Source organism: Platalea leucorodia (assembly GCF_965183815.1).
Source record: "Platalea leucorodia genome assembly, chromosome: 8".
Taxonomy (NCBI): Eukaryota; Metazoa; Chordata; class Aves; order Pelecaniformes; family Threskiornithidae; genus Platalea; species Platalea leucorodia.
This window is the reverse complement of record NC_138830.1, coordinates 40908480-40934346: the sequence shown is the minus strand read 5'-3', so window position 1 is coordinate 40934346 and position 25867 is coordinate 40908480. Positions and strand designations below refer to the sequence as shown.

The 25867-nt window shown below is 38.5% G+C and overlaps 1 protein-coding gene across 4 annotated transcripts in view; it reads left to right on the top strand.

Annotated features, from left to right (window-relative positions):
* The window catches only part of CYLD (CYLD lysine 63 deubiquitinase), a 29928-nt gene extending 7736 nt beyond the window's left edge, over positions 1-22192 (top strand). For 3 of the 4 annotated variants that reach the window (XM_082319719.1, XM_082319717.1, XM_082319718.1), the window contains exons 5-17: positions 920-1018; positions 2147-2263; positions 3896-4275; positions 5777-5942; positions 6764-6905; positions 7455-7577; positions 8923-9014; positions 10130-10196; positions 13123-13255; positions 13864-13972; positions 15115-15233; positions 15896-16112; positions 17602-22191. In XM_082319719.1, the coding sequence (XP_082175845.1) occupies positions 920-1018; positions 2147-2263; positions 3896-4275; positions 5777-5942; positions 6764-6905; positions 7455-7577; positions 8923-9014; positions 10130-10196; positions 13123-13255; positions 13864-13972; positions 15115-15233; positions 15896-16112; positions 17602-17786 (1949 nt within the window). In that variant the 3' untranslated portion in view covers positions 17787-22191. Of the gene's footprint in view, positions 1-919; positions 1019-2146; positions 2264-3895; positions 4276-5776; positions 5943-6763; positions 6906-7454; positions 7578-8922; positions 9015-10129; positions 10197-13122; positions 13256-13863; positions 13973-15114; positions 15234-15895; positions 16113-17601 lie in introns of all 4 variants that reach the window. The other variant, XM_082319720.1, reaches the window with a different exon arrangement.
* The last annotated feature ends 3675 nt before the right edge of the window (positions 22193-25867 follow it).

Here is a 25867-nt window from a genome sequence, read left to right as displayed (position 1 = left end):
TTTGGTTACAGTCTCACTAGTAGAAAAGGTTTAATATTGATAAAAATTCATGTCACATTGTATAGTATTTACAATACCATACAGTTGTATAGTATTCATGAATATGTGCGTGTCTGTAGCAGGAGTCTTTTTAGTGAATGTTGTTCAATTTACTCCAGGAGTTTAAATATCTTGGATCAGAAAGCTTTCTTTCTGTGCTTGAAATGTATTGATAGTATTAGTTATGCATTCTGTGAGTAAATACTTGAAAATTCATAGCAAGACTGTGGAAAAATTCACTATCCACAGTAATTCGCTGCATAGTGTTAACTCGTAACCACTACAGTCCCCTGATTCCTTTTCTGAAGAAGGAAAAAAGTTTTGTGTAAAACTTTTTGTGCTCTATCTGAAGACGGGTACTAATGAGTGTGCATTCTTGTACAGCCTGCAGTCTGTAACTGTTGCCCTCTGTCTTCCAATTTGGCTAACTTTTCTTACGTTCACCTCCTACGTGTTGGTTTAGTTGAGATGCGTGTTTTTGCATGAATTCTGTCTTCTCTGGAGAATTCACGGGGATTTCTCCATTTTTGGGAAAAGAGCATTTGTTGTAGATGTGTTGGTAGAAAACAAAGGTTAGAATTTCATGCATCTGTTTCCTTTAATGGAAGCATGCACATACATTGAAGAACATGAAGTCAGTCTATTTGATGTGCTCAGAAAATAATGGTAGACTTCAGGGTAAAGTAATTGCTGATGTGATAGAAGCAAATTCTGTATACATAAAACGTTGGTTATGTGCCAAACAAGGTTTTGCTCCACTCAGTTTTAAAACTTACAATGCTAGAGCTTCGTTCAGTTATGTTTCGAGTCGAATTTCTCTGTGGCATAGTAAAAGCATCGAAAAGGGAAGCTAATATTCTCTTCATGTACCACATCTTAGAGACCGTGTCACAGGACAGGAGACCTCCCAAGCTTGCCTATACCTCAAGAGGTGGTGGTGACAAAAGCTTGTTCAATCATAGTAAGCCAAAGGCTACAGGTACGTATGCGAAGTGATTTTCTTTACCTATGTAAGATTACAAATTTCTGTTACTTGAGGAAAAAGTGTTGCCTTGCATTTTCTGTCACTTCATTTATTATTTCAGTTACATATCACGTTAAATTTCTCTCAAGTAGACTATTAGTATGAATTCATTTAATCATAATAAAGATGGTAGACAGTTTAAGACTGCTCAAAATACCTTCACTTCCATGAAAAACAGTTTGAGTTTTAGCAAAAATTCGAGGGCATATTACCTAGCTGTAAAATACAACCAGTTCAGGGCTGCGTTCTGTTTTTCTGAAAGTGTGGTGTGTGTTTTTTTTTTATTTTTTTATTTTTTTATTTTTGAATAAATAAAGTTTGCAATTGCCTTCCTTCTGCAGGGCTAGAAACTTCCAAATTTTTAGCCCAGGATCACATCTACTTAATCGTGAATATGTTAATTTTGCTGTGATTCAAAACCAAAATTGAATTTCCTGAAATATAAACTTCTTTTGACTCTGGTTTTGGCCAGCTCTGAAAATCCTCCCAGGGAAAAAACCTGGACGGGAAATAATTTTTTTTTTTTTTTTGTTTTGTTTTGAAGGCAGAAATAAAAATTCAATGTCTTTTGAGTTTACTAGTGGCTATTTTGGCTTGTGGAATACTAATGACAGTATATTCTGTGAGCTTTCATTCTACCTGGCATTGGATACTGGCAGAGATCGTCTTCACTGAAGTAACTGTGGTGGTATGTTGGCACAAGTTATAGCTGTGTGGAATTGGATCAGTAATTTATTTGCCTACTCTGAAGAAAAAATACCTGCTGTACGCTGTGTCTCAAATGCTTTCTTATAGCCATAATTTATAGTAATGAAAAATTTGGACTTGAGGAGTATTTTCTGTGTTCTTTTCAGGTTGGTGACTTGAAATTTCAGCTTGGAGGATTAAGTTGGTTTGGGATAAACTGCTACCTTGTTGCAAGCTTAGAACTGTGTTAGCTTTGATGGGAGAGGTTGCTGCTTTGTGGAAAGGCAGTTATGTGTTCTTCAAAGTATAGTAACAAATTTATACTATGAAATTAGAGCATAGCTAACCTTTTGTTAATAGAGATTAATCTCTTCAGTAAAACGTGTTGTTTTCCAGGATCTACCTCTGAACCTGGAAATAGAAACAGATCTGAAGTCTTCTACACATTAAATGGCTCATCAGTTGACTCTCAGCCTCAAACGAAAACAAAACCCCCATGGTATATTGATGAAGGTAAAGAGAGATTTCATGTAGGCATATGCTTTATTTAAAAAACAAAACTAGAGTGTATTGATATTCTTCAAATAAAACAAGTATGAGTTTAAATTTAAAACAGTTGGAATGTGTTGTCTTAGTGGAAGACATACTATATCATAAAAAGCATCTTGGAACCCCCATGAAAATATACTCTGTCTTAATTGACAGACCTGTTGTTTTATCCTGCATGTAGGAGACTACATTCTTGGCACTGCATGTGCAGCTCTGTGGGAATGCGTATGTCTTGCAGGCAAAACAAAAGCTGAGGCTTGGAAGGAAGATGCGAAGATAGTCCTTGTAGCCAAGTATATAGAGTAATTTTATTTTTCCTGTCGTTTTGTAGCTAATGTTACAGGTCTAAGGGAACTGTAATATTCTGCCATGCCAGCTAATCAGTGTGGAAGTGTGGGGGGGAAATAATCTGACTAAGCATACATGTTTTTTCAGTATTTTTTAAAGTTATTTCTGCAAAATCTCTCTCTGAATTCTTACAAGTATGGGTGCACATATATCTTTATTTCCCTCCAGATCTAATTTTTTTTTTTTTTTTTTTCTTCCCTTCTGGTCAACCTTTCTAAATTGTGTCTGGCTGGCTTGGTGACTAAAGGGGTAGATACTAAACTAATAATGTTAATTTACAATGGAAACCTATAGCACTAGTAGCCCCTGAATTCCGTGAACTGTAAAAGAAAATGGGTTAAAATTGTTCTTGGTTGCCTAACAGATGTTGTTCCAACAGCTTGGATCTCTGTTTAAAAATTAGTTTGTTATAATATTTAAAACACACAAGGTAAATATCCTATCTAGAAAGGACTATGGAAGTAAAGGATTAAATAATTTTTTTAAAAATTTTTGGACATTAACATCAGTTAATAAAACAGCGTGGGGAGAAGAGGTGATGAAGAACAGACTTTTGCTCTGTGAATACCAATTGTGTATTAGAGACCATGTAGAGAAATGAGAGAAGATAGAGAACACTTGTGCTATTACATCTAGTTGTGATCTCATTTATCAATCACTGGATTAGTCATGACTTATTTAAATCCTTTATTCTTTATAGACACTGATAGATTCCTTGTGTTAGAACCAAAGTATATTGTGATAGAGCCAGGGGAATAAACACTTCTCCATTTGCAAATCATGTCTGCAAGCAATTAATCATTTCTGTATAAGCTGTGAACCAAATCCTTTCCTCAATCACACTGACCAGTGAGTTCTTCCTAGTTTTGCCCATTACAGTCATAATCCTTGGGGCTGTTACCTTGTATTCAAAGAAAAATTCCAAGGCAGGGGTAAAAAAAAAAATTTTTTTCAATCTAAACCTTCCTGTAGTTTCTGGCTAACATCTCCTTTTGCTGTGCCGTTTGTTTCTGTTGGTTGTGGTAAAAGTGGTAGGGCTACAGCAGCGTCTCCTCAGCCTCTACAGTGTTGCCAAGTGACAAACATCTTCCTACATGTCGCCAGCTGCGTGCTTCCTATACAGGACAGCCATTAAATCAGATGTGGTTGCAGATACACTTCATTGGTTTGATAGCTAAGTCTTTCCTTTTGTAAGATGGGGAAAAAAAACCCCAACATTTATTAACATCTTGGTTTTGATTTTAACAGTTGCTGAAGACCCTGCAAAATCACTTACTGATTCATCTCCTGGATTTGGGCATTCTTCACCACCACTGCAGCCACCTTTAACAAACTCTGTGTCTACAGAAAACAGATTTCACTCCCTCCCTTTTAGCTTGACAAAAACGTCAAGTACTAATGGTACTATTGGACATAGTCCTCTCTCTTTATCCGTTCAGTCAGTCATTGGTGATGTAAATACTACGGCTAACCAGGAGAGTCCGTCAACAGCAGGCCCAGTCGGGAACTCACATGGTCTTGAAGCAGGTTCCTTGGCTGAAGTTAAAGAAAATCCTCCTTTCTATGGAGTAATCCGCTGGATTGGCCAGCCCCCTGGAGTAAATGAAGTATTAGCTGGACTGGAACTGGTAAATATAAATTGTAGTTCGTATTAATATTAATTACGTGTTACTAGTTTTGTTTCTGAGAGTTGGTGCCTGTATACTTTGCAAAAGCAGTTAGTCTGGAGGAATTTGTCCAAACAGGTTGCCATGTGATCTCCTTTTAAGGCAGCTAAATTCTTAGATGAGCTCTGACTTTTGTGGCTGCCCTAGACCTGACTCTGTTAATAGGCACTGAGATGTCTTTGTGTCACAATGGGTAATTGAATTTGTAGGACTGGTCGGTCGCTTACTTCAAAGGAGTGCTCTTTGCTTAGGTCATGGAGATTTTAATTGAAAAAAGCCGACTGTATTTAAAGGTTCTTTGAAATGCAGATTTACATAAAATGCCCTGCCTGTAAGAGTCTTTATTGAATATCAGGTTTTTGTTTGTTTTTTTGCATACCAGCAAACAGGCAGTGTCAGAGTCATAACACTGCTTTTGATAATCGATGGTGGCGATATTGTTGATTTGACAGCCATGTGCTTTATGTGTTCCTGTGGGCCCTTTGTAAATTTACAGTTGCTGCAAACATGAAGTGCTGTAATGTACTGACATTTACTCTGTGGCAGCTGCTGCCAAGGCTGCGATTGGCTGTCGGTTAAATTAATGGGTACGCAATTAGGGAGATGGGGTTCTTTATTTTGGGATCATGTTCAATAACATTTCACATAAAGCAGTGTATGATTATATAAAACAACAAACATCTTTAGCAAAGTAGGTGAGAATGTGACTGGAATTTCAGCTGTTACAAAAAATCCTGATGCTTGTGGGTTTTTTGGGTGAAGCTCAAGCTATAGTTTGCCACAGGTGTTCTGAGACTGCATTTTGGGATGCCTTGTGTTAAACTGGGGTCTTGGACTTGCCTGTCATGCATTTCTGCATTAAAACCTAGCAATTGTTAGTAAGCAGACAATGTATCTTAAATCATGTTATCAAAGATAAATAACGATAACTTGTTGTTTTTCATACTTAGTTTGTGTTGTCTTTCCTTGATGTACATTTTGTGTGTTCTGAAGCAGGTGTTTTTCTTGTGCACGCCAGAGTCACACTGGAAGTGTTCACACTATCCAATGCTTAGTGATCTTAACTGAGTTCTGTAAGGTGCTCTGTCGTGCATCTGCGCTCTTTCTAACTACAGAAGGAGTCTGGAGTCACAGCTAGCTTAGTTAAGTTCCTAATGTTGACTAGGTTTAATTCTCACTCTCTTCTCCCACCTCCCTCAAGCTGCTTCTGATGGAGTTTATGTTTTATTTTGGATGGAGTGAAAGTTTAAGCATGAAGAAAAAAAAGCTGTGACTCTTAATTTCCTCAATAAATCCAGCTAAAGAACACCTCAGCTGAAACTTTGTATGCTAAAATGCAGGAACATTGTATATCAAGCTTCAGAGTACCTGAAGGGTGACTCATGGGTAGATACTTTATCAACTGTCTTTCTGCAGAATTCTAGAAATAAGAAAAATAGCGAATTCTCACTTGAATTTTCAGGAAGATGAATGTGCAGGTTGTACAGACGGAACATTTAAAGGAACTCGGTACTTCACTTGTGCTCCGAAGAAAGCTCTTTTTGTTAAACTCAAAAGCTGCAGGCCAGATTCCAGGTTTGCCTCACTACAGCCCGTTTCCAACCAGATTGAACGCTGCAACTCTCTAGGTACTGAGCTTCTGCTTATTACTTATTTATCAGCCGGGGACTGACCTGGGTTTTGGTTTCATTTATTCCTGTAGTATGTTCTTTGTATTGAACACTTGAAAATCTCTATAGGTATTACTTAAATGAGATTAATGAAGAGAAGATCAGTCTGTACAGAACATAACGCTTTATGGATTACTTTTTCTTGCTTTAAAGCATAAAAATGTTCATATATGTAAAGAAATTTCATAAAATTAAGGGATATTTTTGTTATGCTGTACGTTTTTTTTACTTCAGAAGTTGTAGAGCAATCTTGCTGAAAATAGTATTTGCAACTCCAGCAACATGTGATTGAATTATCAGAAGTAAAGTCAGTTGTTTTTCTAGAATGTCAAATTATTTTTTTTCTAAATATTAACATAGTAAAGCATGTATTTTTATGGTGGAAGTTAGTGGTGGAATTTTTTTCTAACTTCAAATATTTTAGATTTCTTGGGTCATGTTGTATTGCCTGGGACAACAGCAAAGAAAAAAGTGTCTGATACTTGTAAGGTAGTGTGAACAGGGCATTTATAATAAGAAGAGAACTTCATTCCTACTGGATAAAATTAATTCAGTGCTGCAGGCTTTCTGAAGCACTCTAATGTGCGTTGTCAGTGGAATGTAAGGCCTTGTTCACTCTCTGGGAGACAGTGAGTCTCAGCTGTAATAAAATGCTATTCTAGTCCAGAGAAGGAATGCTTACACTAAGGCAGCAACTTAGATGTAAAACATTAATAGCAAAATCTCAAGGGGGATAAAATTTGAGGCTTTAAAGTGTCTTTTGAAAAAAAAAATTTCAGCCTTTGGAGGTTACTTAAGTGAAGTGGTAGAAGAAAACACTCCTCCAAAAATGGAAAAAGAAGGTTTAGAGACAATGATTGGAAAGAAGAAAGGTATCCAGGGTCATTACAACTCCTGTTACTTAGACTCCACCTTATTCTGGTAAGTTCATAATTTGTATAGTGGCATCCCGTGCTAGAAATGCAGAACACGTGATCTTTGTTGTAATGACTGTCTGTCTGTGTTCCTGTGCAGCTTACAAAGTCATGCACTGCAGTCTTTGACATGTTACTATGCTCCTTCAATTTGAACGAGTTCTGTGCCATTCGCTGCATAACATGAAGTGCTAATCATGTCCAAATTGTACTGGCCCTTACCTATCTATACTCTTTTTGACTGTAAACGGTTGAAGGGTGAACAAGTACGCAGGCCGGGGGGTGGAGGGAGGGAAGTATCTCTTGTAACTTATTTGCAGAATCCTACCTTGGCAACTGGTTTTGTACTCTGCTGCAGAAAGGATACTGGGTTAGAGTGGACTTTTTACTATGTAGTACAGCTGTGTTGTTATCTGTCCATAATTATCTCTTTTTGAGTTTGTTTAGTTCTTTAATTCTTCCTGTGGCTTTGCTTGGTTTGTCTTATGTTGCTCAGGCATCTGAATAGTTGTCTTCCAGAATCAAAACCACCTTCCTTCTCTTTTTTTCTTTGTAGCCTGTTTTCTTTTAGCTCTGTTTTGGACACTGTGTTACTCAGACCTAAAGAAAAGAATGACGTAGAGTATTATAGTGAGACTCAAGAGCTGTTGCGGACAGAGATTGTAAATCCTCTGAGAATGTAAGTAAAGACATGAACTGGTTTCTGGTCTAATATAAATTTTATACTAGATCCTGCTGTGTATGCATTCTTATTGCAAACCTGAAAAGTTTGGCTAGCTGCTGCTGCTGGCAGTCTGTTCATTTGGGGGGAGGGGGGGGGAAGAGGTGTATATTTACTTGTTCTTCATGGTAAATTTAATCTGTGCTAACTGGAAATAGTTATTCATTGTTTGGTCGTAAAATATTTTCACTAGTCTCTATTTGGAAATGCGATCAGCATAAAGCTATTGTAAAATTTGTATAGGTATGAATACAAAAGCATTGATAAATACAAGTTATGTTTGTTCACAGCATTTGTATTTACATGTTTTTAATGCTGCTGTTCTTGACAAGAAAAATATTTGGTTTATCTTATGTGGTGTTTCACAATTTGATAGATTGGTGGGGCTTTAAAAGTTTCATTAATTTTTACATGTGGTCTGCAAGTAGTCAAAAGGCTTTTATTAAAAGAACTTAACATGAGCTTTGTAATTTCTTAGGCACAACGAACAAAGGAAATATGGCAAGAATCTGCATGAAAAGTTTTTTATCTTTAGCCTTTTTTTTTTTTTTTTTTTTTTTTTACATGCAAATAATACAGTTGTAGTTCTGAAGTTCTGTGGGCTGTCACTGAACAATGTATCACAAAGTTTTACTTTTGATTCCTGGAATAAAATGATGGCTTCTTGTTCGTGTAAGGGTGTGTGCACTTTGCCTGGTGTGTTCCAGGGTTCTGTGGTATAGGTAGCTGGATACACACCAAGTCGCAGAAATCTCAGATGGCTGAGAAGACTGGAAGTCTTGCTTCTCCTACCTTTCCACCATGCTTAAAACTTCCTTTGCACTTTTTATAAAGTTTTAGAGGAAGATGGAATGCTCAAGCCTTCAGCTTCTTAGGTCAGCAATGCAGTTCTGTATCTTTTTCTCAAATACTGAAATATATTTTTATTAACAACTCCCACAGTGCTGCTGTTATGTGACATTCTGAAAATGATGTATTAAGCGGTGCAAATTAGAGTGAAAACAAATCAAAAGTAATTAACTAACAAATCAGAAAACAGTTATCCTGGTAAGTTAATGTTTAAAAAGAGCTCTTAAAGATTATGCAAGAACATTGAGCACTGCACTAAATTTATACTGCATTAAAAATACTGGAAGTCAGATTGAATGTGAGGAGTCAATACACGGTTTTGAAGAAACACTGTACGTGGTTAAAGAAGGATCTGAGAGCCTGTATTTCAGCATTTAAGAGTTGTTTTTTTTTTTTTTTCCTACTTTTCTGACTTTATCACAAACTAATAGCTTATTAAACACATTTATCTTAGATATGGATATGTATGTGCTACAAAAATAATGAAACTGAGGAAAATACTTGAAAAAGTTGAGGCTGCATCGGGATTCACTTCAGAGGAAAAAGGTAACTGAGGAGGTTTTCCTATCTTTGAGATTTGTAAGAATCATAATATGAAGGAACTGGAATACCTTGCTATATAATTATGCCAGAACAAAACACACAAATATTCTCTGTAGCAGCAATATGTCTACCAGAGATCTGAGTGACCATTGGGTGGTAAGAAGGTCTTTTCTGCTTCCTCGGCTCTGTAAGGAACCCTAGCTGAACGGTTTCTGCCGTAGCAGTCTCTCACTGACTGGATTTCTTTTCTTGCCTTCCTGTCCCCATGTAACCCCCTTCTCGCAGTTAGGGGAGATCTAAGGCACTTACTCAGAAACGAAGACACTGATAAGACTGAGGTCTTTGTCCTCTTTCAAAATGTCCCTTTGGTCACTGAGTCTTTCCACTACAACATTTCATTGTCACAATGATTAAGTAGTATTTTAGGAAATAAAACGTGTAAATCATGTTAGAAAAATAATTTCCCAACCTTTTGATCTTCTACTGCATATAATGATTAATTAGCATTGTATTATGTAGCTGTTTCATTTTTGTTTGGGAGAACACTACTTTCTTTGTAAACGCTGAATGCTGAAAACCAATATTTATTGCAGTTAGTGGCAGGAACAGAAATATACCGGGAAACTCTCAGTGTTGGGGGAAAATAGGCCTCTGGGAAAGTAGTGTTGGCTGCATTCTTGATTAGAGAACTCGATCTCTAGTTTAGATGAACTTTGTACTATTGTGTGGTTTTTATGTAAGTGTTACTGTCACTACTCCTCACTGCTTCTCTGCAGTTTCACTGTTTTCTTTTGAAAGCTTTTATTTCCCTTGAAAAAGTTGTGAGGCGCCAAATGATTCTTCTGAAATACAGAGCATCTTTTTGATTTTTACTGGAAAGCTTTGTTACCCTGTTGAGCCTGTGTCTTTTATTAGGGCCAAAAGAGTAAATAGAGGTTTGTGTCATGAAAATGCTTATGGTTTGTCAAAATCCTATTGTGTTAATAAAGCTGTAAAAATGAACCTTTACTTTTTTTCCTATTAAAATTTTGAAAATCTTTAATTTAAAATCAGTCTTGAGTAATGTATCTGGTTTTGCATACTAACAAGACTTTTTTTTTTCCTCCCTCCCCCCCCAGATCCAGAAGAATTTTTGAATATTTTATTTCACCATATTCTAAGAGTTGAGCCACTGTTGAAAATAAGGTGAATCTTTTTAATTTGTTGAACTTGTCTATTTATGGAGGCTGATGAGGAGAGAATACCTGCTGCCTTTCAAATTGAGATAGCTCTTAGAACACCTTTGACTTGCAATTCATATTTCTAATAAGATTCAATATAATAGTTACGTTGACAAATTTGACACTATTTCCTACCCTTTTTGGTGGGTGGGGTTTGCCCCACTGGTCTCCTGTTGCAAAAGCTCATGAACGTGTTTTCATGAGAACTAGGCAAAGATCCCCTGTCCTAGTGCTGTCTACTTGAGAGCCTTCCTGTCTGCCTGTCAGTTATGCTGGAGAAGGGCTGCTGCAAGAGGACCTTACAGCACTTCTTAACGTGGCCTGCAGCTTATAGCTACTTATTTCTGGGACACGCTGCAGAGATTGCTGAATCGGTGTTTAAGCCATGGAAACTGATTTGCATTTCTTCTTTAAGGGTAGGGAAAATATTTCAATGGTTTGCCTTGATCAAGTTTGGCTTTTCTTACTTTATCAAAATAACAGATACTGGCATTTATGTATGCCTTCATGCTTGGCTGTAGCACTACAAGGATTCAGCTGTCATAACTGAGTTTAAGAGAGGTAGGGATTGTTGCCCACTACTGTCATTCTGCTAGCTGGCACCTGATATTCTCAGGTTCCTTGCTGCCTTCTCTGGCAGCAGTGGTGTTGCAAGGCATTTCCCATAGCTTTTCAGTTCTTTTCTCATCGCGGGAATTGTATTAGTTTCTATGGTGCTTTAGTTCAGTGCTGTGTGAGGTGTGTAAGCGCCCACTGTCTGTTGCGCTGTGCAGAGATGCGGGAACTAGGACGGCATAACTAGAGCACAGAAGCAGTGCTGTAGTTCACTGTTAGATGCCATTTGAGTGTATCTTCTGTGGTAGTTCTGTAGGGAAATTTTGAAAAAGTTTGAAGGGATGAGACATCAAGGCATATTAGGAATTTGGAACTGTGTTCCTGCTTCTGCCTAGACAAAGGTTTATGTCTGTAATCTACTGTCAGGTTAAAAAAAAACCCAAACCACGAAACACGACAACTGGTAACTTCAAGCATGTATTGGGTCCGTACAGAAAAGTGTTGAGAGAATAGCTTGCCATCTTAAGACCCTCACACTTGTTGTTACTGCCTCTCTTCAATTCTATGAAATACAATGTGCTGAGAAACCCCTGTGGCTAATGGATTATTCTGGTGAAACAGCTGGGGTACAATAATTATAATAATAGTATTTATTATTATAATTAGGATAATAGATCTTCATGTGAGAACGTATTTCTAGTTTTTGGCAGTTAACAGGTGTGCTGCTGTGGCAGAAGTCACAGCTGAAAGGAGTAAAGTAAAAGCAAGGGAAGATGCCTCTTATTCCACTTGGACGTTTCTGCAGTGTCTTACACGTTTCTTTATTCCCTCTTTTGTAAAGCTTGGCCTTCAACGTTTTTGTCATGTCTGTGCCATACAGAGGAGAAACAGAACTTATGTTCCGCCATTCAGCTTTTAGCACTGAAGTTGGTGTGTTTTGTGCACATACCTTAACTCTTTAAGAGTAATTCAGAAGCCTCCTTTCTTCTTAGAAAGAAGGCTTAAAATTAATAATAGTAACTTTGAGCATCATACTCTTAGAATCTTCTCGACACCTGAGTACTCTAAAAAGCAACGTTGTCTTAAATGCTTGCTGGGATGGGAGGGGTTGTCGTGTATAGCAAATTTGATGAAAGTTCCCAGGAGTTTCATCCCAGGAACTTTGACACTGGGAGGAAACAGGTCCTACCTAACTTTTATCTTTTGCTGTTGGAGGCCAGTTACTTCTATATGCTTTTTCTCCATGATCGCAAAATCCATATCTTCAATGTGAGCAGTCTTCTATATCCTTTCTGATGTCCTTCCAGAGTAGGTTGAACTACTCATCTGAAGCTCTTCCCAGATATCTCAGATTTATGTTTATGTAACAGAAATACTACCTGAAAACATCAGTACTTAATTTTTACTTTGTTTTGAAACATCTGACCTTAAATTGATAGCTTAATCCTTTGTCCCTCTCCCTATCCATGTAAAACTCTGTTGTGGTTTTGCGGTTCTTGGTTTTTTGGTTTCTTGGGGGGGCTGGTTTGTGGTGTGTGTTTGGTGGTTTTTGGTGGGTTTTGGTTTGTGTGTGTTTTGGGTTTTTTTGTTTTTTTTTTTTTTTTTTTTTTGGTGAGGATGAAGAAGTTTATCCAGACCACGCACTATGGCTAGCATTGGCAGTTAATGTGGTAGCCTGCCTTCTTCATGTTTGCTTATGTGTGGAAGGCTGCTTAAGCATTAGAGCTGGACAGCCCTTAAATTGGGATTATCCTTTTGGAGAGCTCTCTGTTATCTATATTGCAAGTCTAGCCACACTAGGCATCTATGTGAGACTTCTACCACAGGAAGCAGTGTAAGTATCTCCCTGATTAAAAGGAAATGTTCCATTAAACCCATCTCTTTTTTTAACTCCTTATTGGGAATATCATACTGAAGAGAATTATTGTTGTTCCTTTTGATGTTTTATTACTGAAACTCTTTCTTGTCTTTCCAGTGAAGGCTGCTTTAGTGTGTTGGGAGTTTTTGATGCATACGCTTAGAAGTATTTCTCAGTTGGTAGTTCAGTAATGCATAGGCATATGTTTTTAAAACATACTCTGAAACTTATACTGCCTTTATTTCTTAAATAAGTTTTTCTAAAATCAGTCCACACTTAATACTCGATTGCCTATCATCTAAGGCATTTTGTCGTTGTTGCTGGCTTTTTTTTTTTTTTTTTTTTTTTTAAGCACAATATATTTCAATGCAGAGAGGATGTTGTATAGACTATTTTGTGGTAGATGTTATTTTCCTAGTAAAATACAGTCATTGTTACAGTAGAGCTTCAGAGTCTGTTTTTTAAAATCTGTTTTTAGGTCAGCAGGTCAGAAAGTACAAGACTGTTACTTCTATCAAATTTTTATGGACAAAAATGAGAAAGTTGGAGTCCCAACAATTCAGCAGTTACTAGAGTGGTCATTCATCAACAGCAACTTGAAGTTTGCAGAGGTTGGTGACAGCTGTTGCTTTGTTAGAAGCAACTTGGTATCTGCCCATTCAGCAATGGGACAAAAGTAGGATTTGGTGTGAAAACAAAATGCGGACATGTTGGAAATGGGAGTACTAAGTCAGTGGTACAGGTTGCTTATGTTCCAAAAATATTTTAAGGTTGATTTAATGACATGTATCCTTTGGCTGAACAGACCAAAGTAATTTAGCTAAAGAATTACTAAAAGAAAACTTCTTAGTTGCTGCCAGTAAGTTGTCTTAAGGACTAATATTTTGAGACACGTTTGTTTGTAAAAAGCTTTTTACAAAGGGAAGATTCCTCCCCCCTGCATGGTGGAATGTAGTCCAGTATATTTAATATCATACTTAAGCATGATTGGGACTTAATGACATTTGACAATGACTTGGATGCCACTTTCCTGTTTTTTTTTAGCTGTAGTTTCTCTCAAAGACTTAATTTTGGTTTGCTTACCATCTTGTTAATTTTGAAGTCAGTGGGCTGCAAGTTTAAATAATATGAATATGTTTATAGCATTAGAAGTATGTCTCTAAATTTAGATAATCATCTGTCTCAAGCTCATTACATTATATTCTGGCATTTCACCTAGGCACCCTCTTGCCTGATTATCCAGATGCCTCGGTTTGGAAAAGACTTCAAAATGTTCAACAAAATTTTTCCATCCTTGGAATTAAATATAACAGACTTACTTGAAGATAGTAAGTATACAACATTGTGTTGCGTAATAAAAGAGAGTTGTAGAGAGTGACTAACAGTGAAAGTAAGTACTCCTGGTAGTTCTGTTCTTTTTGGTTTTTTGGTGTGGTTTTTTTGTTGTTGGTTTTTTTTTTTTTTCTTATTAAATATTTAACAAGGAAGTGTGAGATGCTTAAGCTGAGGAAAAAGGAAAGTTTACTGGCTAGAATGCTTTTTTTTTTCCTCATGTCAAAAGCTATAATTCAGAAGAATATATAGAATATAACTTGCTTGATTTTGTTTATTTAATTCTTGAGTATCTGTGCAACTAAACTTATTTCAAGACAGTGTTGTTAAAAATTGAGTTATTAGCAGCAAAACAATTCATTAATATGGCAGGTAGGAAATCTTAAAAGCTAAGTGTAGCACTGAGATTGGTTAACAGGTATTCACAATGTTGACCGCGTTTCATTAGTCTTCATCAATTTGTGCTGTTTGTTTCTAAGTTTTTTGTCATTAGTTTATCAAACTAGAAGAAGAGAACCTGAGATTAGAATGTAAATCTGCAGCATGTGGTGATGGTGCATTTTTCAACTATAAATCTATCACTTTTTTTGTGAACTAAATTTCTGCCATTTGTCATCCACTGAATTTTTCATTGTATTACCTAAGGAAAGACACCCGATTTTAAATTTGAGATAAGAATTAATAAAACTGCTAAAATTTATTAGAATAATAATCTCTGAAACTGTCATGGCCTTTTCTTTCACTGTCATGGCCATCAGCTTATGCTTCCCCCGCCCCGCCCCAGTGTTGACAGACATAGGGGCTAAGCTACCTGTACCAATATGATGAGAGAGAGCTACCTTGATTTAAAAGCCTGTTTTGACTTGTTCATGAGGTTTATAAAACTTGATTTTTATTACCTTCCTTTTTGCAACTTACCAATCTAAGCCTTTTTCTCTTATTCCACATTATGACAAAGGGAAGAAGTTAAATACAGTGCTATATTTCTGCTTTGATTGGCAATGTGGTTTTAGCTTTTTTAATGTAGTGTTTTTCTCCATTTAAAGTAGTAATTGTCCCTCCTTTCCGTACCCCTCATCGTAAAAAACCAAAAAAAGCCCCCCCAAATTGGACACTAATGTCTTCTTTGAAAATGCAGCTCCCAGGCAGTGCCGTATATGTGGAGGGCTTGCTATGTATGAGTGCAGAGAATGTTATGAAGATACTGATATTTCTGCTGGGAAGATCAAGCAGTTCTGCAAAACCTGCAATACGCAAGTAAGTTGTTGTCTTTGTTATTCTGTATGGGTTTAACCCAAATGGTACGTGCCGTAATAATCGACAGAAAGGCATAAGCGTGTAGTGAGACTTTTTCACCAGCACTCGTGTAACTGCACCCACCAAGTGAAGCGTAGCCTTTGGTGACAAATCAGGAACTCCACTTGACTCTGCAGTGCACTCATCTTACCAAAAACATGGCAACTGCCAAATCCAGGACTGAATACAGTGGAGAGGGAGTAATTGCAGGCAGCTTGGAATCTGTTTCCTAGCACCTGCTTTAAATCCTAATTTTACATAAATGCTCTGTTGTTTGAATTGATAAATTCATGACATAGAACTGTTTAATTTTGAGAGCTGTTTGGTGACTTGCATGAAGCTGTCATAGTCACAGCTTGTTTTCAAGTCTGAGCATAGTAGAAAATTGTTGTGTTAAATCTGACCTCCCTTCTAACCTTAGATTTGTATTTTCCGGGAAATATTGAACTACACTGGTGGGGAAAAATAGAAGAAATGTTTAGTCTGCTACTGTTACTGCAGTTCCTTCTCTAATGCCGTTAATGTTCAGTTCAGCAGAAATGTTCTCTTTAGCTTTGTCTGCCACTGGAACAAATAATCTTATGGGGTGTTTTTTCTCTTCGGAAATATCACTTCAATTGTAGGTTCATCTTCATCCCAAGAGACAGAGTCATAAATTCAATCCGTTGTCACTACCTAAAGATCTGCCAGACTGGGACTGGCGACATGGCTGCATCCCGTACCAGAAGATGGAGTTGTTTGCTGTTCTCTGCATAGAAACAAGCCACTACGTAGCTTTTGTTAAATATGGGAGGGATGACTCCGCCTGGCTTTTCTTTGACAGCATGGCAGATCGGGATGGTAGATCTTTTATTTATTCTTATTAATTTTCTCTTAATTTTTTTACATGTGTTACTATTTTAAAGTTCAGTGCCTAGTTCTTAACCTTTTGGGGATATTAATGTCATTTAACTTGAAGTACTTGATGCTGGGACACTAGTCCTGACCGAGCCTTACCTCAGCGCATTGATTTCATAGCAGCCACTGACTTGCATAATCTGAATTTCAGCTAGATTGGATGCCTTAGTAAGGAGATGGTACAGAAGTAACCGCAGATGTTTTCTAGCGGGACTCCTCATTTTTTATACTTTGCAAGTTTGGCAGAGAGAATTCATTTTAAATAATCAGTTGCAGAAATGTGTTCTTTTAGTCTTTATTTAAATGGATGTACACAATTATCAGATAGTATGCAAATATTTGTATTGCTTTTCCTTAAATGACTTAGTGTAGGTGTCTTTAGAATAAAAGAAATAGTCACACATTACAACATCCATGCTGTTCCTTTGAATCTCTGTAGAGTCATCAGTGGACAACTGTTACCCTGTGATAATACAAATGTCAGTAAAACAAGTGTTCTCTTAGATACTGACGCATTAAATAGTGTTTAAATAGGGACTTTCTGTTCAGTTCTGGTGCCTGAGAAAAACAGTGATAGAGGCAAGTGTCAGACTCACAGTAACAGTTCTTTGCACGAAGAATTCTGGAACCCCTCTGTTACAGTGTGATTTGGGGGGCGGGGGCAGAAGAATCTTGCCTCCTGTTGCAAGTGAAACTGCTACAGAATTAAACTGTCTTTGTTGTAACAACCAGAATGCAATCAACGTTTGTTTCAGAGTGCCTGAAATGTCTATGACTGAAGTTAGTAAAGAACCACTTTATTTCAGGAACGTAGATCACATGAGATCCTCACTGGATGTGTCTCCTGCTGATCTTAGGGTTTTTTGTATCACAAGTATTTTTCTTCAGCTGGTGCTATAAGCTAAAAATGTCTGCTGGGGAACAGTGTTGTGGATGTCCATACTTGTGTTGTTTGAATTTGCTTATTTTTACAGGGAAAATGGTCAGGAGCAAACTCTGCCTTAGTCTTGCAAGGCAGGTACAGACACTCATGGTATAGAAATTCATCAGCTGTTACCAGTTGTCATGTTATTAACAAATGCAGTAGCATTTGAGGTCGAGAATGTATTCAGGTCACTGTCCCAAAGTTGTACAGAATCTCTAGTGTTAACAAAACCTCAAAGTTCTTGTTCTGGTAGGGTTTGTGTGTGGTGTTTGTGCGGGTATTTGTTAGTAACACTACAAGACATTCTGACACAAACTGTGATTTTTCCTTTACAATACACTTTTCATGTAAGTTTACCCTGCAGTAGTCCAGAATGGTGTATTTAGGTTTTTTTAGAAGGCATTTTCAAGAACTGGTGATGCTGTCGTAATTAAAGTACATTAAAAAGAGTAAATATATGTAGATGCTAGCCTAATCTGTTTCTCTTTCTTTCCTTATGGTTAAAAGGAGGTCAGAATGGCTTTAACATTCCACAAGTTACCCCATGTCCAGAAGTTGGTGAATACTTAAAGATGTCTCTAGAAGAATTACACTCACTGGATTCCAGAAAAATTCAAGGTTGTGCACGAAGACTACTTTGTGATGCTTACATGTGCATGTATCAAAGTCCAACGATGAGTTTGTACAAATGAACAATGTCCTCTGGAACACTGAAGAAACAGTATAGAGTTATCTACTCTTGCATTTGCTGCATTTCTTGGTTAGTTTTAATGCAACCGTTGCTGGCAATGGATGCGATGACAAGGAAGAAATTGACTCTTAGAGCAAAAGGATTACTGTTCCAAAAACTACATGTGGAGTTCTGTAATTGAAGTATTTAAGCATTTTGCACTCTGGGAAGTGTGCTTGTGTGTGTTTGTTTTATAAACAAAGTCTAAGTGAAGTTACTAAAACTTAAAGCTTTAAGTGCATTGACCATACACAGGCTTTTTTGAAATGCTAAAGGTGGAATTAAATCAGGGGAAACCTCCTTAGTCCATTGAAGATACAGTGTTCTTGCTCAGTGCATTTCTGTGGACCAAGGATGGTGATTCTCCTGTGTTTCTCTACCCTCCACACCCACCACTTCTCCCTCGTTTTAGCACCATAGATTCTCTCTCTTGAAGAGAGTAACTTCAGTTTCAGTAAGATAAATTTTAGACTGTTCATTGCATATTAATTCTGTTCTGTTATCTGTCTACTACATTCTTTTCAGTTGACACATTTGCATCTTCAAAAATTAACGTTCATTTGAAGATCTGAATTCCTATCGTGTGAAAATCAAGCACACAGATTTGCTATCTGGTAACTTGTGATTTTTGGAGGGGAAAAAGAGGAGGAGAAGAGGGTATTAAGGGGAAGCATAATTGCTGAAATACCAAAATTTAGCAATGAAAGTTAACAGATGTCTTTTACTAAGTGTCTATTTTTAAAGAAACAAAGCAGTCTGGAACAGAACAGTGGCTATATACAGATGATTTGAGGACAAAACAATAAAACAGTGGATTGCCTCAGGGAACGTTACTGAAGTGGATTCTACTCCTTGGTAAAACAAAACTGACTTTTCTACAGTACGTTAAGCTACTACCTGGGAATATGTTATACATCTGACTCTTCATTTCAGGATTACTAATGAATATTAAAAATCTCTGCCTGGAAAGATCAAACTATAAATAAAAGTAGGTCAGAGTTGTACTGTATACCAAGTACCTAATGAAAACTAACTTGCAAAGCTGCAAAACCTGTGTTGATGTAAAGTATCATACTTTGAAGTCTGTTGGTTCCTGTTTGCCATGAAATACTGTTGTTTTAGTTGCTTTTTAGCTACTTCTGTCTACACTGACTAGCAAACATGCAACTATATATATATATATATATGTATACACAGTAAAATCTGGTTGTACAAATTGCGTATATATGAGCTGTACATTTTCAACTCTAAGCTGTTTTATATGGAAAACTTCCTTTTTGGGATGAAGTCTATAGAAGGAGAGGTCACAAAATATAACAGAGGAAAAGCCACTTTGAAAAAGCCTCTCTTTCAAAGACAATGGAGACTGATCCTATATTGTAGAAAATGTGGTTACTTTGTTCTTGGAAAACCTAAAATCTGTCTTTGGGACACACTCTACCACAGAACAGTACTAGAGAGAGATTTGAAAATCATGCTTGAAGGACTGATCTGTCTAAAGCAAGGGGTGCTGAGAGAGTTGATCTGTACCATTAGCTGCTGTGTGAAGTGTGCTCTAATTTTTCACTCAAGAGCAAGAACATTATTAAAAGCATCACTGTTGCTTTTGCCTCTACTAGTCTGCTGGCTTCTATGTTCCCTTGCCTTGTCTGTGCTCCTTGGCAAAACTCTGTTTCTTTAGTTTCAGTACTACTACGAGCTCTTCAACTCTTTCTCTCCTGAAATGTTTCAGTGAGGCTTTAGGTGATGGATTCTATACCGATCTGAGAGTGGACGGGTTATTGTCCATTGGCTCTTCCTTGGCTACACACCATCCTGCCCTGGGACAGCAGCTGCCGATGCTCAGGTGTGTCAACAAAGATGCCATAGAAGCATCTCATAGGCAATATAAGGTAGAAAGACTAGTTGTAGGTCTTGGCTAGGCAGCTTGTATTTATTAAAATGGGCTTGAGAACACTTCCATAATCTGAGCAGCAGGTATGATAACCCACCCTTTGCTGCATACTGAAGAGGAAGTCCGGCCACAGCCTCCAGGTACCCCAAGTGATGTTTTTAAATAGAGCTGTTGGCAAAGCAAAGGCAAGAGGTGGTTGCAAAAAAAACCAAACAAAACAAAAACAAAAAAAAGAGGCAATAATAATACAACAGACTCTCAGCTTGCTCTTGACAAAGTTTGATACCTGTTCCATACCTTCATTCCCGTAGCCCCATCGTGACTCAACCTGAAAGTAGTTGCAAGCGGTGCCCCCTTCTGAACAAGGAGCAAATATAACAGCTTTGCAAAATGAACAAGCACAAACCTATGTACCAATGAGACCAATTTGAATGTCTGGATTCTTTCTCTTCCCTATCCCTAGATTTATCTTCTAGTTTTTCCAATGCATTAGCTTTTGTATGTCTTCCACTCATGTCCTCTTTCTCCCCCTGCCCATCCCATGTATTACATACTATCTGAAGTTACAGTTACCTGACCTCTTCCTGCTTGAACTCGGAGAGCAGCTGTGCAACTGCTATGGCCGGAGGGGAGACTTGGATTTGGCAACCATATTAAAGTTTTCTAGAGTAATAATCTTGCAGCAAAATATCTGCCCTCTTTTCACAACAGCAAATATGCAAGAATCCCATTTTCTCAGGCTGCATGTTCTATTAGCAGAAGTGAATAAAAATAGATGGGTGTAAATGAGCTGCTGGCTTCTCGCCTCCAATCTGGCCTTTGACTGGAAATGGAAAAGACGCTGTGTGAACTCTTACTGCGGTACATGTGGAGAACATACAGAAAAAACTGAGGGAGTTTAAATGCGTTATTGTGCACGCTTCTTGGTGACAAATACTGTGTTTCGAAATGCAGGCAGTACTTTACAGCCTGCATTTTATACTACTTTGTATTATTGCAAAACAGTAAATAGTTTTGCAAACAGTATGTGATTACATGGTTAGTTTATTGCTTATCAGTTAAGAGGACAGAGATGTCTTCTATAGCATAAAAAAAAGAAGTGTTGGTTTTGACAATTGAATCTTTTCTTCTTTTAATCCAAAAAGTATTGCTTTATCGTGTACTGTATTGGATTGGAGATAATCTGGCAATGTAAATGAAATGTTATGGAAACTAACCTCAATTTTTATTTCCTTTCTCAGAAAGGAGTATACAGACAGAAAAGTGGTTTCACTGTGAAAGGAAAATTGTAAAATAACTTACATACAAGGTTAAGAAACTCTTTTTTAGCCTTCAGCATGTATTGTAGGGGAACTGAATAAGCTATTTTGTAGAAACGGCCTGCATTTTCAAGCATCTACTGCTGTTAAAGGCAATGTCCAAAGATCCCACTGACTAAGCACCCAGCTTTTACATGTTTAATGCATTTGGGAACCTCCCCATCAGCTCTCACTTTTTTTATATAGTGAACATGCCCATAAATTACTAGCACTTAGATGATTGCTTCATGGTTTGGCTCTTAAGTATTGCCAACAATGGCCTTAACCTGTGAATAGGAACACACATAGAAAATACGGTTCCCGACAGCTTGTAAAAAAACGTAAAGTTTCTTAATACATAAACTTTCATAACTGGGGAGAAAAACTGCACCCCTGTACAACTCTCAGCCCCTACTCTGCTAATCATTTTTAGAAATAGAGCTCAAATCAGTAGAAAATTGAGCAACTCGCTGTGCCACTAAACGCTTCCTTATTTTGAACATAGAGCATAGAAAGAAAAGGTATCAGTTAAAGGTGATACCTTACACATTACTAAAACAAACCCAGACAAAGAAACCCCAAACCCACAGTAAGCGACATCAGAATGCTTGTCTTTTGGTGTGGGAGATAAGTGGAGAAAAAAAATACAAATGTGTGTTCAGTAAAGGTCTTTCTAATATCTGTGATACTGATTCTGTGCTCTTGAAAAATGTAGTACTGTGGTTTACTAAACAGCCTGTGAGATTTCCATTTTAAGCAAGTACTATGTGTAACAGGAATTACTCATAATCTTAAATGGTTCATTTCAATGCACTTATTTTTCTTGTGCACTTTATACTCCACTGAATTGATGAACTTGGTCAGCACGATCCTAATGATAGCCTGGTTAATACAATACTGAGGCACAACATGCTGCAAACTGGAATTTTATGGTTTCAGAACTGAGTTGGTGTAAACAGCTTGAAAGCTTTGTGTATTTTTACCACTGTAACAAAGCATGTTTTTCTCTGTTCTTGATGTTTTGCTAAATAAACATCCCATGTTTTGTGCAGAAATAGTCTCTTAAATTTACAAAGGCTGTCTCAAAGAATGAGTTACGGAAACAAACCATTGTATCAGGTTGCCCTCAACTAGCCTTAACTCCCCCCCCCCAATGGTAGAGTGGAATTAGCTGCTGCTGGAAAGGAATGTACCATGTGCTCTTTCTGTATTAATATTAATTAAAAATATTCTTCTTATGGCTCTATTAATTTATTTGGGGGCTTGGAGTTTTGGGAGTGTCACAAACAATACAGTAACAACAACAAACTAGCTTATTTTGTGTAGATATAGAAGGATTTCTTTTTACATATTTTTGATAGTCTCTCTTAATTTCAACATTTCTAGGAAACTTAGGAATCGCTCTACTGTATCAAATCATGTTAAGTGTACTACTTGTGTCTTACCAATTAGTACCTGATACTATAATGGAAAACCAACACAAGCTGCTATAGCTAACTGCAGTTTGCCTGTGGGGAAAAATTAATTTATTTTTAAATGCTTGGTACACTACCTTACTGACCCGAGATGATCAGCTCCTTCTGGGATCATGTTGTCGCTTCAGTGCTGCTTCCATCGATGCCATTTAGAAGACCTGCACACCAAGTTTGCATGTATTTGCTATCTAGAAAAACACTGTGATCCAGTACTAGATTTTTTTTTTTAATTTCTTGAGTATTGTAATAATAATATTAATAACAATGAAAAAGTCCTATCTGGGACTTCCTACCTGTAAAAGGAATGTTGTTAATTGAAGTATTTTTAAAATCTTTATCTTATTGCAAATACATAAACACACATAAAAATACTTGCAAAAGTTTTCTGGAAATGTGTCACCTACTTCTGCAGCATAAAGGGTTGGGGTTTTTGTTTTTTTAAACAACTTTTTCATTTGCAGTAGGATTATTATTTGACTTTTTAAATGCTAAAGCTGAGCCCTCCTGTGAATCGCTATGGGAAATGTGCTCAGAACATCTCGCTCAACATTTTTACAGCAATAATATCAATGTTTATCTTCAGTAGAGCTGAGCTTTGCTGAGCCGCGGCAGCTGGAGGTTTGCCTGTAATTCGAGTATTCAGTCACAAGAGGGCACTGCCTGTACCAGCTGGAAACGTCTGGCCTGTTCCTAACCCACGGCTTTTAAAAATGAAGATTTATATTCATATGTGTCTATACAGCTATTGTAATCCCATTTTTACAGTGCTGCTCTTAAAACTACTTTTGGGATAACGTAATCAGGTACATATATAAAACTTTCACAGGTTTATAAATTTCAAACATACATACACCAAATCTAACGCAGCAGGTCTTTAGCTCAGAATTGGCAGTATGTGTAATTCCCCCAATGGTCAAGCCCGCAGACAGTTCATAAACAAAGCGCTGCAGGTTGAGCTCGCGTCCCTGCCAAGTGCGGGAGCTGCCCTGGGCTGGCATCTCGCACAGCAGCGCGCGGCTGGGCAGGGCGGCTGCAGGGCCTTGCTGCTCCAAAACTGCTCGTGGATCTCGGGCCCAGCTGCGCCGTGCAGAGCTCCGATAATGGAAAATTGGACCCAAATGAAACCACTGTTTGAGTGGCTACAGCAGGTACTACTGGGAGATGTAAAATACCTAGGAGATCTTGGGGCATTTGTAGAGCTCAGTGGAAGCTAATGAAAACTGTGAACAACTTGAATGCAGTAGTAATTTTTCAACCCAAAAACATTTGTGCAAAACAAAACGTTAAAGAAAAAAACACAGTGTGAGTCACAATCTCCAGTCACTTCATGAGGAGCAGGTCCAGCCGCGGCTGCTGAACCCAGTGGTGTGGCTGCAGCCTCCGTTAGCCCTACTTTTTTTCTTTACGCTCTTCCTCAGAGATCTGCTCCTGGCCAGCTCAGGAAATGGGATCGGGCTGAGGCCCACCTCCCCTGTGAGCTGGTGCCGGAATTAAAGTGGTTTCGGGGAGAGAAGGAAGCCAGGGTAGGTAGGGTATGTGTTTTCAGCTGTAGCACTGCTGATGCTTGGGTTAGAGAGCACCTTATGGTCACTGGCATCAGTTTGCTCTTCAGGCTGATCTTCAGCGGGACAGCGCTGCAGTGTGGCCCCACAGAGCTGCAGGGGGGAGTGCAGCCCCCAGTACCCCGCTCCCCTCATTGCTGCCTGCTGGTGTCTGTAATGCTGGGGAGCGCAGGAGGCCCCGTGGCCACTGTCACCGACTGCCCCACAGCTCAGAGTGATGCTGCAGGATTCCTGTGCGAGCAAGGCAGCAGCGCGGGGGCCACCAGGCGTGGGTTGGTCCTTTTAGCCACAGCAGGGAGGGGCTGCTTGGGGTATGACGGTGTCACATAAAGCAAGCAACTATGGAAAGGGACAGCAGGGAAAAACAAAAGAAAAAAGGGCTGATTACTGAGTCACAGCACAACCTGGCTGCGTGCATGAATGCCCGGAGGTGCTGGAGTGGCCACGTGCAGGCCCTGGTGGGAGCAACACGGGAAGATCGATGGCTGCTGAACTACGTAAGTCCATGGGTGGAAAGGGTGCAGGCTGCCACGCCCACCTCAGCCCACAGCCAGCACTACAGGTACTCATGAATACATTTGATGCATTTTATAACAGAGCAAGTAATGCAATAAAAACATTTACAAAAAGAAAAAAAAAAAACACCAAAACCCCAAACCCACCACCCTGCATTTTATGGCCCTAATGGTCAAGTTTCACAGCTGACTGACCTGTGTATACAGAAATCTGGTAGTGGATATTGTTATTTATTGATCAATTTTATCAATTAATTAATTTTAATTAATTGAAGAAAAATGTGGAGGTTTTGGGGTCTAACTATTCTCTATATGCATTAATAACTGAAAACTGCAATGATTCTGTGTGCGTATTTTCTGTCTCTGTATATGCATGACTCTGTGGCCTCATTTATTTGTTATTGTTGATGCTGTCTTATCTGACAACTGTTAAGCCACAGATTTTTTTTCCACCCTGTCCCCTGGTTTGATGCTGCAACAGTGGGTGAGCTACAGCCTTCCTAACGCTGTGATGGGATGGGGCGCTGGTGGGGCTGGGCCTCCTGCCCGCACCACACCTCTGGGCTCTGCTCATGGGGGTGGAGACACTCCAGGTCTCACCGAGAGCCCAGAACACACACGTGTGTTTCATTACACACCCCCCCCCCCAAAGCAGGGCACTACCTGCCTGCCTCTCTTGAGGCAACCCTCAGCTCAAATGGAGTAATCTTATGATGTCACATGCTAGTTACACATGAGGGGGTTTTGGCTAGCAAATAAGGTGTGGGTTCCCCCCCCCCCGGCCCCTGCAATGTCTACTTAAGCCCTGGTTTAGGCAACTAAGTACTTTGGGGGTGGGGGCGGGTGGAATATGGCCATAAGTCCTCTTGAATTTTGCTGCTCTGTGTTCAGCCCAGCTCTGCGAAACGGCACTGTCTCCATTGCCGCGCAGTGAGCAGCCAGGCAGCACCCCTGGCCTGGGCTCTGCCTGCAAGGCAGTGACAGCCTGTCCCTCCTGAAGGCAGGAGCTCCATAAATACAGCTTTTGTATGTGTGACACCCACACTAACAGAAAGGCAGCCCTAGCTTAACCAAATGCTTTGCAAACTTTTCACCTTTAGGTTTCTAATTTTTGAGGAGTCTTCTCTTCCCATCCTATTTATTCTTCATTTTCAGCTGTTTCCCTGTTCCGTGAAGAAAAGAGATATCTGGGAGTGTAAGGATAATTGCATGTAAGTTACATAGTAGTTTCTTCTTAAACAGTCTATAAATTGGCTGGATTCACCTTCACTTTCTAACGAGACCAGTTTGTATATGCTA